The 20,000-nt window shown below is 38.0% G+C and overlaps 1 protein-coding gene across 1 annotated transcript in view; it reads right to left on the bottom strand.

Annotated features, from left to right (window-relative positions):
* The window catches only part of si:dkey-215k6.1 (transmembrane protein 132D), a 209,326-nt gene that overhangs the window by 127,972 nt on the left and 61,354 nt on the right, over nt 1-20,000 (bottom strand). Inside the window, exon 4 of the mRNA XM_062417906.1 lies at nt 5,048-5,188. Within this exon, the coding sequence (XP_062273890.1) occupies nt 5,048-5,188 (141 nt within the window). The remainder of the gene's footprint in view (nt 1-5,047; nt 5,189-20,000) is intronic.

Genomic DNA, 20,000 nt, shown 5'->3' with positions numbered 1-20,000 from the left:
TGGTTACTTTGGACTACGGTTTGCAACATGTACATACCTAATGGCATTTTTTTGATTACCTTAACTACATTGTGTTTGCGACACAAACTACAGTGATCAGTGAAACACTGACCAGTGATTTTGTCCAAAAAAAGAGTTGGTATGTAAGAAATACTGTGCCACATTGAGGAAAGATGCAGGTATGAAGCCCCTTATTAAGCAATTTTTAATTAAAAATTCTGACACAAAGTTAAAATAGCACCAAGCATAGTTAAAAAGTGATTAAAACAGCGATGCATGATTAGACTAGTTTGTTCATGCAAAGCTGTAAGTTTTGCCCTCTCGTCTGAAGATTATTTGGTATATAAAAAGGTTGTCTTTCCTGTACAATGATTTGTTTTTTGCAGGACCAGTGTTGATAGATACATATGTTACTGTAATACTATGTTCAGCAACTACTACTATATTATAAAACAGATTTGATCTGTCACTGTCACTGTTTTTAGTGTTAAACGAGAAAAAAATCATGGAAGATGTGTTTAGAAGATGAAAATGTTCTATCAAGATGTGATGTTCAATATTAATATATTCAAATACAATTATATCTTTAAGAATAATAAAGTTTCACTGCTTTTTCACATAATAGCTACATTATGTAGATTTTGTTCCATTCACAAGAGGAAGTGTTAAAAAAAGGAACTTTAACAATTAACAATTACTTTTAATGTTACAAGTTGCACAGAATAGTCTTGCTAATGTACTTTCTTAACACAAATTGATTCAATCCCACAGTACATGCAGTGTAATATATTTGAATATGGTCCATCTACTGCAGGAAAGATGTACCCTGCTGTCAAATCATTAAATGAAACTTTTTTTCCCCCATGGCTGCCACTGCATAGTAGGGCTCAGGATGATGAAAAACATCCACAGCGCGCACACACACACACACACACACACACACACACACACACACACACACACACACACACACACACACACAGCAGATAAATAGCATGTCCCTGTATGGAGTGTGGGCAGTGCATTACCCTAGTTGTTGTATTGAACAGGGCCCATTAGCAGTGTTAATCTATGGATCCAATCATGATCATGATATAGAGCACTGCTGCTGGCAGCATCAGCCATGCTCAAACTATGGCACAATTTCCTCATATAATCATACAAACAAAACTGAGGTCATCTTGAGCCTGTCCCACTTCTTGTTAGGTAATTTATTTAGCATGCAAAGTAATTTTAAAAAAAGACTCTAAACAGAGTGGGGAGACAATGCTAAGAGGCTTTACAAATGACTAACAATATACTGAAAAGTCAACGTGGTCAAGCCTAAAAGCAACACAACAAACTGTATACATGTAAAGTGACAAACAAAATCTAAAACAATAGCTAGACATATCTTAAAATACATAGTAGGATAATACAGTATATAAAAATACATTATTAAAATTATAATTAAATAAAAAGGAGAGGGACAGATAAATGAATAATAACTTGAAATGATAATCAAAATGAATTCCAACAAGAGACAAATCTTGCTCGGGGATGCTTCAATGGCTGTTTGTGAGGTAGCGGGGATAAACACATGCACAACCAAACATCTGATTATGATTTATTTTACTGAGTGGTCATACACTGCAGCAGAAGGGCAGGGAGGCAGAAAAAAGCAGAGTGTCAATAACCAAGTATGACTGTACAGCCTAATTACAGCTATATGATATCAGAAACGCTCAAATAGTGAGACGTACAGAAATGATGAATAATTACTGCATAATCAAAATCAATAAAGAAACAAATACGAGCTGTGGGATAGCTTTGATCCAAACTAGTGTGCAAATAGGTTGCTTTAATGAAAAACAATAATTGAGGTCTCCTAGGACACATGATGGCTGACCAATAATTACAGTCCCCGTGATCAACGATCAGTTCCATTTTTGTTCTGAAAAAGACTGTCAACCTACATACATATATGCAAAAACACTGTGTACTATATGTAAAACAGCAAGCATACACCCACCTCATACACATACACAGTGACACAAGTACAACCACACACCTCCATACACACAGCGAAGCCTGTGCTGGTTTTAATTACTGCATCCACTTACCATGCATCCCCTATTATGCGCATCATGTCAGATCATATTATATCATAGAATTACAATAGGTGCAGGAATCAATTCACAAGATTAATTGTCAGAGGTAGTAATCATTCCCGCCCTCTCATTCATAAAAAGCACACTCACTGTTTCATGTCTCAACCAGTAATATCTCATAAGAGATTAATACAGATCAGCTCTTTTAATTAGCCATCCTGCCTACACAATCGCTGATAAAAGCCTGTGATCTTGTCTGTTGCTGGCAACAGTCTGGATATATGTGTGAGTGTGTGTGTGTGTGTGTGTGTGTGTGTGTGTGTGTGTGTGTGTGTGTGTGTGTGTGTTCTGCTCATGTTTGTAAAAGCCTGTGCATTTATGCATGTGTGCGCATCAATACACGTGTACATATTTGTGCTTGCCACATCATAATCTGAGCTTTGAGGCACCTCTTTGTTTACAGTATCACTTTGAAGACGGTAGAAGTGTGTATTTGTGTAAGTGGATGTGAATGAGTGTGTGCTTGCATCTGTGCTTTTCTGTGCATGTCTTTGTGGGACAGCCATATCATAATCTGGTTTCTAAAGCATCACTTTCTGTGTTTACCCTGACGTCACTTTGATGAGTTTCTCCTTCAGGGCCAGAGTGAAAAAAACAACTCACATGGATATGTGCCAAACCTCAGGGAAAACAAGCAGCCGTTTAGAATCACCTCCATCTCAACACCTCAGACAGCACCATCCTGATGGATGACAACGGGCCAGGGAAAATAACTTCATTGCCTTGTGGCCATAATGGCTGGCACATCTAAAAATTCATCAAGTGCTTTCAATATTCCACCAGCCATTCTTACGTGTAAAACAGGAGTATGAATCTATTGTTAGAAAATATCCAGAAAATATACTAAACATTATTACTAATTTGTTTCTATTTAATTTTTTCCAATGATTACACATGATTCATTTTGATGCCAAAAAAATAACAATGATAGATCCTATGCCACGCACCTGGTTTAAAGTTTTAAAAGCATCCAATGAAAACTTTTAACTGTCTCATGCTCTTAATTTAAAAGCTCAAAGCTGTGGTGCCATCAATTTTATTTCCTTCTGTGCAACATTTGGATTATCTGATGCTGCTGATACTGTCCATCAGTCAAGGTTAGACATGGCTAACGGGTAGCTAAGTGGTGCTAATTGAGCTGGGGGTCAGCAATAATAGTTTCATGCGATGAGAAGTCATTCATCAGTATTGCTATCAACCAGCAGGGGAAAAGATGAGACAGAGAAAAGGAGTAATGGGGCGACAGCGACTGGGGAAGTCAGACAGAAGGGGTGAAGAATGAGAGAGAAAAGAGCTAACCCACGACACAAAAAGAGATATAGACAGAAAAGCCAGGGAGTAAGTGTTTAATGGTAAGATAGCCTCCTATTCAGCCATGGATAATGTTTCCAGATGACTTTGTCTGACTCGCATACATGCTACTGTAGATCTGGCAGCCAGTAGTTTTACTGAGCAATGTTTACTGTGTTGTCTGAACTGCATTTAAATCACCACTTAAACAAATGTGCACACAGTAAGTGGCGCCTACCATGGCTTGAGGCTGAAACCAATGCAGAAGTACCTTAATGAGCAATGTGGACAGCAGCTAGATGCTGACTCTTTAAAATCCCAATAGACTCCCATTCAAAAAGTGTCAACCTCTCTAGAAATACTAAGTCAATCTTCTTTTCAGCGAGTCATTATGGTCTCAATTGCTAAGTGTTCTGGTGGTCATTTTGGAAATTACTGCTCCTTCAATAAGATTTAAAGACTTAATGTAAGCTTTAAAAGTATGTGAGTCAACCTAGTGGTATATTCATGCATCTGGGCTATTTTAATTTATTTATTTTCCTTACATGCTTCTCATGCATTGTGAAGTTTTGTACCATTATCTCTCTGATTCATTTAACCCTAACCCTAGACAATTCACCTCAGTCTGATTATTATCTTTAAGTGACACATTTTTCCTTTTTATCAGTGCTGTGCGACAACAAATTCACTCTTACCACGCACTGGGGTCAAGAATACATTTGCACTAAAATCTAAACCAGGGTGTATTTACTCTATTGTCAGCCAATTTTACCCAGCTGAACACAAGCAAAACAAACACAAACATCCACATCCGCATGCAAACATAACCATCCATACAAGGACAGAGCAATTACCAAATAAATGGCAAATTTAGCATGATGTGGGTCAGTACTTTCTATAAGTGCTTGTCAAACTACTGTGTGCGTGTGTGTGTACAGGACAAAATGAAAGTTTGTACCCCTTCAACCTTGGCCTATCAATCTGACACTCCTTAATACGTACACAAGCATACACACACAAAAAAAACATATTGACTATCGGTCAAAGGTTGGAGTTCGAAGGTTAAATAAACAGCCAATCAGTCAATAGACAGCAAGACAAGCTTTTCCTTTATACACTGTTATGTTTTTACAAGGATGAATAATTTCTCTCTCTGGATCCAAATATAGCTCAAAGCTTGAATGTAATTATAATCAGAGCTACAGTAACAGTAAAAGCTACAGTAAAACAGTCATCCAAGCTTACTCCTTGTAAACTCATATCCCATCCATCCAATCTAGATAATACACACACACACACAAACACACACACACACACACACACACACACACACACACACACACACACACACACACACACACACAGCACTTTCTTCTTCACACAGTAGAAAAAACTGTCACTGTGACAACAATTAAAATCTCTTATTATCAAATGTAGGACGTTAGCAGTTGTTATGGCCCTGAAGCACAATCATCAAAGACCTTTTGAGATATTTTATGCGCCCGCAAATACTCCTTACAAAATGGGAATAAGCTAACCAGCTGCTGGAGGACAGAGGAAGCTGTCGGAGGAAAAAAAAGGAGTAGATATGTGTGATTCAGTCCTACCTCTCTGCTGTGGAGGAGGCCTTTCTCTGGCACATCACCGCCAACGAACTACTTCCCGGTGTCATTTCCTGTTTGATCTCCCACGCAACCAGGTTGCTGGGTTTCACAGCCAGGAAGTTGATGCCTGACTGGAACCACACCCTGCAGAGAGAGATGAAGAGACAAGAGAGAAAAGAAGAGAGGGTGACAGAAAAAAAGAAAAAAAAAGAAAGTGAGGTTAATCTAAAGTTCACACTGGCACATCATAAACAAAAGAGGGAAGAAAGATGAGTCGTCACAGTGACAGTCAGGGAGAATTTGCTTAAAATTGAATTTGCTTCGCTTGGAATTTCCCTGCCCTGATTTTCTCACTGATTTTCTTTAATCCCTGATATGTGCCATTCTCTCTTCGTATAAAACGTCTCTTGAAATTCAGTCGCCCAGCACGGTGCTGCCTCCCACGGTATGTTTTGGTGGGAGACGACAAAGGAGTGACAGGAGAAGCTCTCATGAAAGTTAACATTTTTTTCCCCCAGGGTAAGTGCTGCTTGGAGGGTGACTGAGGTGAGTTGCTGAGTTGAAGATTATATGTCATACACAACATGTTATTTCGCTGATTAGAAAGACAACACTGAACAGCCAGTTGGTGGGATGTGGTTAACAGTATTGTATCTATTAATGTGCACTCCATCCTGTTATCACCCCCTTCACCACTCCTGACTCCTCTTCAAATATTTATTCTTCAAACCTTCCCTCTGCCACTATTTTTTTCTTTCCACAGTATTTTGCTCAAGTCTATCTCTAACCTGTCCCCCACTTTTCAGCATTCTCCATCCTTCCACTTCTCCTGTCTGTCTCAAGTGAGAATATCATCTATCTTTGCCTTCCCCTTATTCTTATCTACTCACTTCTATCTTTAACCCCAAATTCCAGTTCTTTCTGTCTTGCTTTCCATTTCTTTTCCTGCTATTTTTTCACCCAGCTTTTGCTTTAATCTGTATAATTTCCTCATTCATCTTTGTTGCAACATCTTCCTTGATTTTGTTTCAGTTCCTCCTTTTCTTTTCTTCTTACCTGCATACTCCCTCTCTCCCTTCACACATTTTCCTATCCTTCCCCTCCAGATGTCTTCCTTATTTCCATTCCTCCTTCCTAGTCATTCCCTTGTTGCTCTCCCTCCTTTATTTCCTCCACCAGGTCTCCCCTTTCATCTATCACTCTGTCCTCTCTCTTTTCCACACCTCCTCCAAATGCTTTTCTTCTGCCTTTCATCTGCCCCTCTGTGATTCCCTTTCCTTTCCTTCCCTACATACCTTGCTTTATCCCTCCCTCTACCCCTCCTCCATCCTTCACTCTCAAGGCATCCTCTGGTTAATCTCTTTATTTTCTTTCTCTCCTGCTCTCCTCTTTCCCTCTCTTTCTGTAATCCGTCCCGGTGTGTTTTGTTCTATTTATCACCTTGACGAGACCCTCCCTCAGTTTATTAACACACTTTATTAGCACGAAATCGCATACCCGAAAGCTTGTTTACTGCTTTTCTTATTAACACACATACAATGGTCTTTGGCAAACAGTAAATGCCAACACAAACATACTCTCCAATAAACTTTCTCTTCTAAACAGAAGGGGGGAAAACTGCCAATCCTCTTTGTCTCCTTTCTCATTATTACTTTCTTGTGTTTGTATTGCTTCATGTGTTGCCAAAAAATGCCTGCAAATATGTCACGCCAGTCCCTTGCCATGCTCGCTGTACATATGTTTGTGTGTGTACTGAATGTATAACTGCACCTGTGTATGTACATGTGCTGTATAATAATCTCAATAAGATGTTTTTTGGTGTTTCTTCACAGGGGAACAACCCCTATGGGAAAACTTGGAGACCTACTTTTTTTTTTCTTTTCTTTTTTTGTTAAACAAAATTTCATTCTGAAATGATTTTTCTTGCTCGTTGTTGTTTTTTAAATTAAAGTAGGAGAATGTGTTTCCTGGCTGACCTCTGTTGTGTGTACAAAAAAGTAATTTAAAAAAGTATAAAGTGGCATAGAAAAAAAGTTTTAGTAAGGTTGTTTTTGTTTCTTTGTATTTCTTTGGTTTTTATTTTTGTCTGACGTGTATATGCATCTTCCCAAGTAAAATGCTGTGTGTGTGTGTGTGTGTGTGTTTCTGTACACTATCCCAGCATAAAATAGCAGGCGGTCCCCTAAAATCTCCTGTTTTATAATTCAACAGCTGAATGTTACATAAAGACAAAACATTCTCTACTATTGTTCTGCCTCCTCTGAATCTTTGTTTCTCCATCCCTCACTTGGTTTTATGATAAATGGCAAGGCCCCACTACTGTTTGTTATAATCTACAGAACCCCAAAAATCTAACTCTGATTTTATTCAGGAATACTTTAATCCTTTAGCTTTTATTATGCCTGACTTTGACAGATTCTTGATTTTAGGAGATTTTAACATACATCTATGCTGCAGCCCCCCTAGCTCCTCTTTTGCAATGGATTTTATAGACATTGTGCATTCTTTTAATCTCAGTCAGCTGAGGGTCCCACTCACTTAAAAGGACACTCCCTGGACGATGTTCTGTCCTCTAGTTTCATCTTTGATCTCAGTGAGCCAAGCTTATGTGTGTTTGACCACAAAGCTGTTATTTTTTAAGTCCCTCTTTCCACCTCTTGCTCCCACAGTAGCTACTTATGTTTCCTCTCATGCCCTCAAAATCTCCTCACTGATTTCACAAGTCCCTGGATCTACACACAGCAATAACCCCCAAATCAAATTTGTCTACAGAGGAATTACTAAACAACTTCAATAATATATGTAAAGCAATACTTGACTGCATAACACATGTAAAAATCTGAAAAGTCAGCTCAACTTGCTGTGTGCCTTGGCTAAATAACAATACAACAAAAAAACAAAAAACAAAGAGAACATAAAGAGGAGCTGAACAGAAATGGAAAAAGGAACAATTATGAAAGTACTTATGTCCACTTATCAGAAATAAGTAAAAGAAGCCATGTCCTCTTATTTGTCCAACATAATTACAACAAACCGCCATAACCCCAGAATTATTTTCAGAAGCATCAAATCCCACATGAGTGTTCCTAGTGATCTGTGACCATTCAAAAAAAAAAATCTGTCTTCACAAACAAACTAAATGAAATAAAACTGCAGATTGGTCAGGTCATCATTCACCCTTCTCTTTCTCCACACTGCACCATCTCTGCCTTGCTCAGTAACTTTGAGGCCCTTTAATTGTGCACTTTAAAAGGACACACTGGCCAAACTAAAGCCTTCATCAAGTCATTCAGATCTCCTGCCTTCCAGATTTTTTAAAGAGGCTTTTTAACAGTGTTGGTCCCAAAACAGCTCTTGTGGGGGAAATATTTGTATTTCACAGGTCAATCAATGGTCATTTTCAACCCTGGGTGTATAGTTCAATAACTAATAGAGGCATAGATGTGTGATGATTAACCTAATTTGGGGGTATAAAGGGTAAGAATTTGGCGAGGGATTTAAATGCTCAATGCACAGTATTTCACTCTGTTACCCTTGGCCAAGCTGCATAAGACATCCTGGTGTCCTGACAAGTTCTTCTCTTTGGGTTAACCAGCTCTCAGCATTTATTTGACAGCTCTATGTTCACTGGCTGTGTTCGCTCCTGCCTTAAGCATGCAGTAATGCACCCAGTGCTCAAGAAACCCAGCCATGACCATGCAGATTTGAACATTTTAGACCCATTTCTACATTACCATTATTTTATCAATAATCTTAGAGAATATTATCCACTTAGAGTTGAATTGAAAGTTTAGAGTTTCTTTTATGAGTAGCTATGGTATTTTGACATATTTTAATCAAGTTTGGATCCATGTCATAGCATTGAAACCACTTTCATCAAAGTGAAAAACATCCTTTATACTTACATCTGATGCTGGTTGTTGTTTGATTTTAATTTTTCTTATTTGAGCCTATGCATTTGACATTGTAGATCACTCTATCCTATTAGATCATCTTGAAAAGTGGGTTGGTATCAGGGATACTGCTCTAGACTAGTTTCAATCAAACAGAACTTGTTCAGTAGCTATGGGAACTACCTTCTGTTTTGTAACACCTCTGAACTGTGGTGTTCCCCAATCCATCCTTGGTCCCTTGATGTTCTGTGTGTTGCCACTAGGACATATCATACAAAAGCACAAAATCTAGTTCCATTGTTATGCAGATGACACACACATTTATGTCCCATTAAAAACCAGTGGAGAAAGCATTGTTCATGATCCTTCATCTTATCTAGCAGAAATAAAGTGCTGAATGTTCCAAAAATGTCTACAGCTAAATGAAAACTAATCAGAAATAAATTTCTTCAATCCCCATAAGCCCTACCCTACTTCACAGGAACACGTGGGATCCCTGTCTACAATATCAAACCTGCAGCCTGTGTGTAATAATTGGCAGTGACCTTTCATCTGAAAAACAAATAACAACTGTTCAATCATGTTTTTATCAATCAAGGAGCATCTCCTCTCTTGGCCTGACTGCAAGAGGGTCATTCATGCTTTCATTTAATATTGGTTACATTATCGTAATTCATTGTATTAAGGGTTTAGCCAAAAACAAACAATAAAACAAAAAACTATCTCACGCCCTCAGCTGGTACAAAATGCAGCTACTCGGCTTTTAAGAAATATTGGAAGAAAACATCACATCAGCCCTGATTTAGTCTCTCAGAATTGAGTTTAGATTTTACTGAATACATTTAAGTGCTATATATATTTCTATACATATACATAATTTTTAATTGTGGGATTTCACTTGCCTCAGTCTTGAAATGTTTTAATCTTGGTTCACCCCATGTATGCATTTTGTAACTTTGTTTTGAAAAGTGGAGTATGTATCAAATTTATTATATTGTAATTTCTGCCTCTCCTATCTCCCTACACACACCCCTACTCCCTCCCCCAATTCACTCTCTGTCCTCCTCCTCAACCAACCCAGAATTTAAGATAATCCACTTCAAAGGAAATGTACTGCACCCAAACACTGGCAACAAAAGTATGTAAAGCAAAGCAATGAGTTAAGAGACAGAGAAAAAATAAATGGGGAAAGAGTAATATAAATGACAGACTGACAAGAATGGAGTGTGAGGAAACAGTAATGTATGTCTGAACACCGACTGATAAAAATTAATCCCAGAGATCTTTACATGACAAGGTTGTGGCAAAGACATCATCATAAATGCTACATGCTGACACAAATAAATAAAAATGTGTTCAGCACTCCTACAGCAAAAAACCTGCACAAACCTAATTCTGGTTAATGTAATGTCAAAAAATACATTAGTTTATTGTGCACTTTAAAATAAAATCTTAAAATATATCTATCACATAAACAATGAAAAATACTCCTACAATACAAACAAGAGACAAAACTGGACAAAAGCCATTACTACATGAGAAAAGTAGAAACCTATAACTGAATGTTTTGAGACTGACTGCCTGTGATTGTGTGGCACATCTTATTTACAGTGTGATAACTAGTATTCAAACTAGACCTTTTAGGGAAAGTAGAAATCAAGGTGGAAAAGAAAATAACATTGCATTGTTTCCTCAGCAGAAGAGTAACATCGTTGTTCATCAGGATAATGTGGTTCAGTGCAGGGATGTTGTGCTCCGTCATACATTCAGGGGTCATATCCTCCCTACAATATTTGAAATTGTATGGCTTTACAAATTGTTCAATCATATTTGACAATTACTTCTTTTTTTTAAATTAAAACTAAAATAAGCCTAAAAAACATATTCTATTCCACAAAAAAAGAGATTTATTACCAGATGAAAATCTTAGACCCCTGTAAATTCGCCACAATGTACTAGAGTGTACTATTGATTCAATCAAAAGGAAAAGAAGTCACTATTTATTGGAATTTGGCTTTCAGTCAGAAGTTAGTATATGGCTTTTAGGGTTTGTCAGTTCACCTCTGAAATTCAGAGATAATGTGTGTGAGAATAAGTTGATTGATTTACTGTAGCTTGCCTGGTCTGGAACTGATGCATACACATAGCATAGAAACGACCATAGTCATACATGTAATGAAACACAGTGACACTGTTGTCCCATGGTGCATCTGTCAGGACTCTGTTGTGTGGTATGTGTGTGTGTGTGTGTGTGTGTGTGTGTGTGTGTGTGTGTGTGTGTGTGTGTGTGTGTGTGTGTGTGTGTGTATGTGTGTAGGTGTGTGTGTGTGTGTGTGTGTGTGTGTGTGTGTGTGTGTGTGTGTGTGTGTGTGTGTGTGTGTGTGTGTGTGTGTGTGTGTGTGTGTGTGTGTGTGTCTGTGTGTGTGTCTGTCAACAAGCAGAATGATGGACAAGCCTGCGTCCCTAAGCTGCTTCTGTCAGATCCATGTACAGCAGCAGAGCCTGACAAGTGTCTGTGTGTCTTTCTTTCTCTGTCTGTCTGTTTTTTTAGGTAATGCAGGACGACAAGTGAAATTCTCCCTATACTCTCATTCACTCCCTGCATCTTTGCCTTCTCTATGTATTTATCCACATTTGTTTTTATCTCTCATGTCCGTGATGTTGCTCTGTGATAAACTGTGCGAATGACCTGTAACTCATATCAGTTGTCTCATTTCTCCTCAAATTTAAAGTGATATGGATAAGACATATTTAAAGAGGACACATCATTCATATTTCCAAGTGCATATTTATATTGTGGGGCTCTACCAATAGATTTTTGCAATATTCACAGTTGAAGAAACTCCTTATTTATGCTATACTGGCCCTTTATGCAGCCCCTCAGGTCAGCCTCTGTCTGAAATAGGATGTTTTAGCTACATGGCTACAGATGCCCTGGCCTTTGACTTGCAGGGAGCATTTTCCAAACACACTTTAGTTTTGGAACTTTGACCATGTTTAACATTGACATCTGACATCAGGTAGCACAGGTCTTTTATAATAACAAAATCACAAAAAGCATGGTATTGCCCCCTTAGATGCCTTAAGTAAATTCTTCCAGAGCAAAAACAGGTATTTAATGTCATGAACTTAGAACATTATTTACACTGTTGTCTGAGCATTTTTTTCCTCACTTGTTCCCTAGGTGACTCTCATACAATACACACTTTCACAGCTAGAGTCTGCTCCTGTTGGTCATTGAGTAGCTCACCGAGCAATTCAATTGATTTTTTTTCCTGGAGCATTGCCTTGTTTATGGGCACTTCAACACTAGTTTTCCCATTGGAAAAAAGTAAGTGGAGGGGAAAAAAACAATAGGGCATTATGCCAAAAAGGTACAATGCCCCCTCTTTAAAATCACAATTTTAAGTTTAAAAATAAACATGTGTTTCTATCATTGTGATGATATGTTTTTCTTTTTTGCAGCCATTTTTATGCACCCAAAAAGTATTTTTCAGTCAAATTGTGGCTCTGCTGTATTTTGGCTGTTCCTCCGATAGATATTTTTGAAATGCTGTTTTAGCTCCATATTAAGCCATTGCATGTTTATGGTAAGAGGCACTATTGAAATATGCCAAAAAATATCAATTGGTGGAAAAGGTGTCATGGCATGGTCTCATTTGCCTTGAAATATCTCACATTTATTTTTCATTACATCTGAGCCTTCCCCTTTATATGCAAAGTTATGTCTGTGGCGAAAAGTTGAACAAAGAGGAGGAAAGAGAGGAATATTAATGAGGCAATGCATATTGATAGTTTAGCCTTTCCACACTACAATGACCCAGGACAACAAGCAATATATGCAACAGGATAACAGTGTGTTGTGCTGACAAGGAGAATCACTTAAATTCACTTAATTTCCTTTACAACCCTATAAGTACTCTTTCCACAGCCTCATCTGGTTTAAAACCTTCAGTGCTCCCATGCACAGAAGCAAGGAAAACCATTTTGCAATTTATTATATGTAATTGTACACTTGTCAGAAGATTACGTCTAAAACTGTATCTGCTCTTGGTACACACACACACACACACACACACACACACACACACACACACACACACACACACACACACACACACACACACAAACCTCGCCTAATCATGATCACCAACACACACCTACACGCTATCTCTCTTACACAGAAGCACAATCAGCTTTAACACAAGGTCACAATGACTCAATGGCTGTGCGTGTGTGTGTGTGTGTGTGTGTGTGTGTGTGTGTGTGTGTGTGTGTGTGTGTGTGTGTGTGTGTGTGTGTGTGTGTGTGTGTGTGTGTGTGTGTGTGTGTGTGTGTGTGTGTGTAAGTAAATCACTGTAGTGTGATATCTCCAGACACTGGGTTTGGCTGAAGAGCATCAGATGATAGAAGGACAGATTTACACTCAGCAGATAGAGAGACTGAGAGGTGAGAAGTCAGAGGCACGAAACACTACTGATACATCTATCCATCCCCGTCCTCAGAACCAGCTGACCTTTCAGCAGCACAGCTTTTAAGGTGTTGAAAGGACAAAAGCCTGACAATCCCTTTTAAACTAGATGAATAATATCAGAAACTCAGTGGATAAAAAAGCTTTTAATTTTTAGTTATTGATTTAATGTATCCATAGAGAGAAGACAGAAAGCTCATTACGAAACTGGGGGCCTTGATAGATCACTGTAATTACAATTCATATGTTCATAACATGTAATAGGAATGCCTGCTTCACCATACACACACAACCAACATTGAGTGCATTGCTTGTTCATCTAATTTTTGCTTTTGCGAGGAAAATCCACTTCTTCATCTAGAGTTTCCTCCCAAGAAAAACAAGACAAAAATAGATGTTAATAACAGTCGATCAAACCCCAACCGGTAGTTACATTTGAGTGACAGATTAAGTTTTAGGCACTGAAAGTAAAGTGAGGATACTTTGAAAACAATGCCATGAATAGTTTTTACTTATCAAAACTCCAAAATGAACTCAATAGTATGTTATGGTGTAACCTTGCTTTGCCACTTATTTCCCTTGGTACACTTGCATGGTTTTTCAAGATACTTGGCAGGCAGGTTGTTCCATGCATCTTGGATTTAGGCTGTCTCAGTTGCTTCTGTCTCTTTATGTAATCCCAGACTGACTCAATGATGTTGAGATCAGGACTCTGGCGACCATATTATCTGTTGCATGACTCCTTCTTGTCAGTGAAGATAGTTCTTTATGGCACTGGCTGTATGTTTGGGGTCGCTACCATGCTGCAGAATAAATTTGTAACCGATCAGACACTCCCTTGACGATATTGCATTACTAATAAAATCTAAACATCTAAAGTGACAAAAATCTTTGCACAGTATTATTAATGTCAACAATTTCCATCCAAATGAGGAAAAGTGTGGGCAGATGGAGGTTATAACCCAACAGTGGACTTTGCCACAGTAGGCCACTGTTTGTTTCTTGTTTCCAACTGAAAGTCTTAATATATATACGACTTAATATATTCACCGCTGTGAAAGTCAATATATATATACATATATATATGTATGTAGGTATTGAAGGTTGTAGCCATGACAAAAAGATTTCTCTAACCTCGACAAAGTGATAATTATTTTAAAACTAACCAAGTGGTTTTTGTGCCAAGGTCTAACTGGACCTTAACCATAGTGTTGTCACGTCATCAAACATAATTATTTTTAACAGGGATTTTTAACAGTTTTGGAAAGTACAGACAAATTGTGTTGTGTTGCCAATTACTGCAGAAAGAGGCGTTAGATCGGGGTAAAAAATCCTATGTGTTGTTCTGGAGTACATCATTTGGTCGTTTAATTGGGAAAACTGGAAATCTGAATATTGCTCATAGGCTGCGTTCAGACTGCAGGCAAATCTGATTAAAATCAGATTCCTTCTCAAATCCGATTTTTAGGCCTGACTGTCCACACTGTTTTTAGCAAGTGTCCAAATTGGATTTGGCTCTGTTCAGACTGGGCCACATTAATGACCAATCTGACAGGTTGCTGTGGCAACGTCGTCGGAGCGGAGGCATCATCTAGCGTGTATTGTGTGATTTTCGACGTCCTCCATTGCCTCCATTGATATCAGCTAGCAACAACAACTCAAATAGGCGCGAGTCTGGTGTCGCATAGAGTGACGTAGCGTAGAGACGTAGAGAGATGTCACGGACAGTCAAAACCGATTTGAGTGTTTGGAGCTGTTCAGCCTAGGACACACCTGTCCAAATGCGATTTGAAACTACCTCCCAAAGGTGGTTTCGATCTGGTTTGCAAAAATCGGATTTCGTGTGATTTATGACTGTTTAGACTTCATAAGAGCTGGTTCCAATCTATATTGGCTAAATATCAGATTTTGGCTTGCAGTCTGAACGCAGCCTCATATTAAGATCATACTAATAGGCTTCATTTTACTTAGCAATATGATATCAGTTGAGCTATGGAGATTGTACAATTGCCACCTTTTTTACCATGTACAACAAATCACTTTCATCAATCACAAGTTGCAAAGAATGGTTTGGAAACGAGTCAGTGGCTCCACGGCGGCTTCTATATGGTATTTCAGGTTCTTCCATGCTTCATTACTGCTGTGAAAGTCAATGTCACCTCAGCAAATGCCCGGGGTGTGGTAAATTTATAGACTCCAGGGAACCTCCCATCGTACCATAAGCCCTTATTGTTTGAAAAGTCTGTGTGTTAAGAGCCTGTGGGCTTTAAAAGGCTAGAAACAGACAGATCTCTTCAATGTGAATGCAATTCAAAGGGCTTAGTAAGTCTTCCTAGGCTTAACTGTGATTTGGACGTTATTCCAATAAGCATCATGGTAGTAAACATTGTTTTAGGACAGAGAAGTAGATATTAAGCCGTCAAGGTTTATGCGCTCGTCTTATATGCATTATTGCCATACCAATTTTTCATGAGTGATTCTGCAGCTAATTAGAGATATGTTATTTTTTATCAAAGTTTCTGATAAAAACAAGAAAAAAAAGGAACCTACAACATAACTTCAAACCAAATCCCAATCCAAGAGTGATAATGTTGCAACCTTTTGCTGTAATCTGTTAAAGTAGAGGTACAAAGGACGTAGATACAACGAATAGTGATATTAAAGGTAGTAACTTGTCTTGGATTTGAGTAGAAAAGTGGGTAATATTAGATCAAATGATAGATTAATAGTGACAACCCAAATCAATTCTGTGGACACTGTCGTCATTGTATCACTTCTATAAACAAGCGTTATTACAGTAGGCTCTTTTTGACACCAGTGGCATGTTCACACTTGTATTCCTCCTTGTTAATTCCAAATTTCCCATGAGCCTCAGAGAGGATGTTGCTATGTCTCACCCCCCACTTCCTTGTTGTCAGTCTAGGTGTTTGTTTTCGCCTTTGTTTTTATTTTCACTTCACATTTCACCTGTTTCACCATCTGTTGTTGAAGGAAACTGCCACTCTTGCAAGTCTTCTCAGTGGGCCTCAACTCAGAAACTAACTCCAAAACTACAGGTTCATGTAGCACATTAATGTTTGTCTTTTCAGCATGTCATTTCTGATGTCTACCAATGTCTTACAATGTATTCGGTAATTAATTTACAGTATGTTAAAATATAAGATGAATCTCAAATATAACATTTCTATTTCTAAAGTCTATTTCTAAACCAAATCCACAAACATGCTCTTCAGCTATTCTGAGGTGCTCAGGCTTTAAGTGCTGTTGTTAGGCTTTCAAGTGCTCTCCCATTAAATTAATTCTTCACCATTGTTTTTTTATTTGTGATTTTTTTTTTATTCTCAACTCTCTCCAACTGCCAGCTTAAAAATACAAAACCTTAGGTATGAATGCCAATGCACTCAAACGTATAAACCTTAAACTATAGCTATTCTAGTTTTCACTAATACACAAAATATTTGTTTGATCATGTCCTTTCTATCACTATTATTCCAAATTTAAATGGATCCAAAGCTCTGTGCTATGCACCTCTTTCCTTTAGTTGCTTGTTATGTACAAGGAATTTTAGCTTACTCTACAGCAGTCGTTGCCATGCCACTCTGGATGAAAGCACCGGCTGAATGCCTAAAATGTAAATGTGAACCTAAAAGGCATTTCTCTCCAAACAAAAGAGCAGACCCACAGCCATATGCTATGTGTCAGAAAATGTTGCTGCATGTACAGCAGCAGATGTGTTTCAGAGACAAAAGTTAAAAAAGACATATTGTTTGTCTGAAGTTGTTGTTGTAACAGATGTTTTGGTTAAGGGACAACATGTTGGAAGGATAGTGTGAGGGTCCTTGTGGAAGGCCAATTTAATATGTTGATCCTGCATCTGAATTTAACAAATTTCTAAGATTTATTCAGTGTGAGCAAAGCAGTGCAGAGCCAATTTCTCGCTCAAACTCTGTTGCCTCTCAGCTAAATGGTTATCTGTGTTTTATACTTTTTGATGATTGACCAGAGAGGAAACCTTTCCATATTATGTTGGGGTAGAAACCAGAGCACAACAGCAGTTCTCTAGTATGTGAATATATAGAATGTATAGTTGGCTTATACATACTGTCACTGTTGTTCAACTAAGGTGAGGAGCCATGAATATAATGTTTCATGGAAAATATTGTTCATGACTTTTAAAAAGTTTACCAAGATTGTCTATAAGTTTAAAAAACTATCCTCATTGATAATTCATGACTTAATGCAAAACAACTGGAAACTGTAGGTAAAATGGTACGAAGTCTTTGGGAGTGCAGACAGATGTTCAACAAAATTCAATCACCACTTGCGTACCTCTCAACACATTCTGGAGAAACTGCCATCATTGGACATGAGCAGCATTTAAATGAGTCAACTGCCAAATGCTTAAAATCGTGTTTTCTGCTTTTCTTGCTTTCTGAACGGCAGAGGCAAAACAATCTGTTGTCGTGACTGTGTAGATGTGCACTGAGAACTACTGGGTTACTTTTTTTTCCCCAAGTGAAAAGCTGTCAGATTTGAATAGTTTAAAAAGTCGTGTTTTTTTTTGTTTTGTAAGAAGTTAGAAGCTTGTAAGAGGTTGCACAGTTGCTGCTATAAAAAAAAGTTCACCTGTGATTGTGTATGGTTTCTTGAATTATTAGATTACTGTTTTAAGGATGTGAATTTATATTTACTCTCACTTTACACAATTCTAAAATGCTTGTTAAAATATTTTTAAATATGAAATTCACAAAATAAAATACATATTAAGTTGTCTAAAGAAAGTTTAGTGATATGAGACAAAGGATTATTGTTTAGAAGAAAAGTGTGACTTGTCACATGTATTATTGTCTCTATAATAATACATTATTTTTGTGTTCATTTTTCTTTATGCTTTCCAGGTCATGTTTTACCCGCATTTTTGTATCTGCATAACTTTTATTTTACATTCATGTTAAATTACTTACAAACATGGGAATTTAGACGCCATAGTTTCACTAAGAACTTGTACTTTATGAAGCCGTGAGATTGACAGATTGGATGGCAAGGGTTTTGAAATTTGCGAAGAAACAGGTGTGATTGTTTTTTTAAAGATATGTTATGACAGATGGGGAGCACTAAGTTTCAAAGTTTAGAATAAACAGTTGTCAGACATTTAAAAGGCGAATGTAAAAAAGAACCCCCTGTGTTGGAGGCCAAAGGTAAAATGTGTTTTTCTGTGCGAACATCTGTTTTATCATGACACCCAGAATCATCATCTCCCTCTTTCTCTTTGAATCTCTCACTCATCCCTTTTGAAGGTCTTTTATGAACTTTTCCTACCTTTCGTCTCTTTTTCCTTTTTTGTCCTTTCATCCTGTCTTTCATCTGTTGTCCTTCTGACCCATTTCACACAACTTTTTTTTTTTTATCTCTACCTTCTTTAAAGCTGTCTTTCATTCTCATCTTCCTTTCTTCCTGTGCATGTTCTCTGTCACATCCATGCCCTCTTTCACTCTCTCCTCCGCTCTCGCCGTCTTTGCAGTTTTACCTGTGTCTAATTTTCAGTATCTGTCTTTGTTTTTTTAATTTCCAGTCTGCAGTGATTTGCAGGTAATAATATAAAACACATACAAACTTTTCAAAACTGTTCAAACATCATGCAGACAGAAAGAAGTCCTCTGTGCCTTTGAACAAACAATTGTTTTCAGCAGTGATTGCAATTACCTGCTGACTGAGGAAAACAACTCTGTTCATCTTGACTCAAACACACAAACACACTACATCACTGCTCTCTTTTTGCAGTCGGTCTCCACAGACACACTCACGCTCCCTCGGAGCAGCTGGCTCCCCCAGTTATATAAGTTTTCTGCAAAATTACTATTGTGTAATGATGATGAAAGCTGCTGGAAAACAGGGATGTGTGTGAGTGTCTGCTTGTGTTTGTGAGTGTGTTTGATTCAGCGTACAGTACATGAAGTAAACTTGTGAATGCCCTTACACTACATGCCTTTTTGCTCAGTGTATGAGTGTGCATGCCTGTGTGCACATATGTTGGCCTCCACTTGTGTGTTAACTATGCATGAGTGGGGGAAATGCCTTCAGTTGCCTTCTGCTCCAGACGTGGTCTTTTTTCTTTCTTTTTTTTTACACTGCTGCTCAGAACAGGCCTCAGTACCACCAGCCCTACAGGGGTAGAAGCCCCCCCTCATGCATCCACCTCACATCTGTCCGGCATTGTGCTGAAGACGATCTAAAACGAACATAATGTGCAGGAGTTTGAACTGGAAGATTGTAAGTCAAAATTATGTAACAATCATTTGGCCAGCTGCAGACTTCAAACTTTATGAGATTAATTTCTTGACTGTTGCTGGAGACCAAAGACTGTTGGAATCCACCAGCCGTCAAACTATCTAAATCCAGAATCTATGAAGACAGAAAACATCAAATATTAACCTAAAGCAAACAAAAGCTTTAGAAAGGTTTAAGACTGCATGAACCATGTGCTCTGCATGTTCCAGGACACAGTATTATGCTGCAGAATAATAAAAGACAGATCTTTATATAAATTATATAATCATATAAAGGCAGCTGCCAAGCTGTGGAGCAGTAAGCT

Source organism: Scomber scombrus, chromosome 4 (genome assembly GCF_963691925.1).
Source record: "Scomber scombrus chromosome 4, fScoSco1.1, whole genome shotgun sequence".
NCBI lineage: Eukaryota > Metazoa > Chordata > Actinopteri > Scombriformes > Scombridae > Scomber > Scomber scombrus.
Note: the sequence above shows the minus strand (reverse complement) of the source record. Positions and strands in the feature narration are given on the sequence as shown.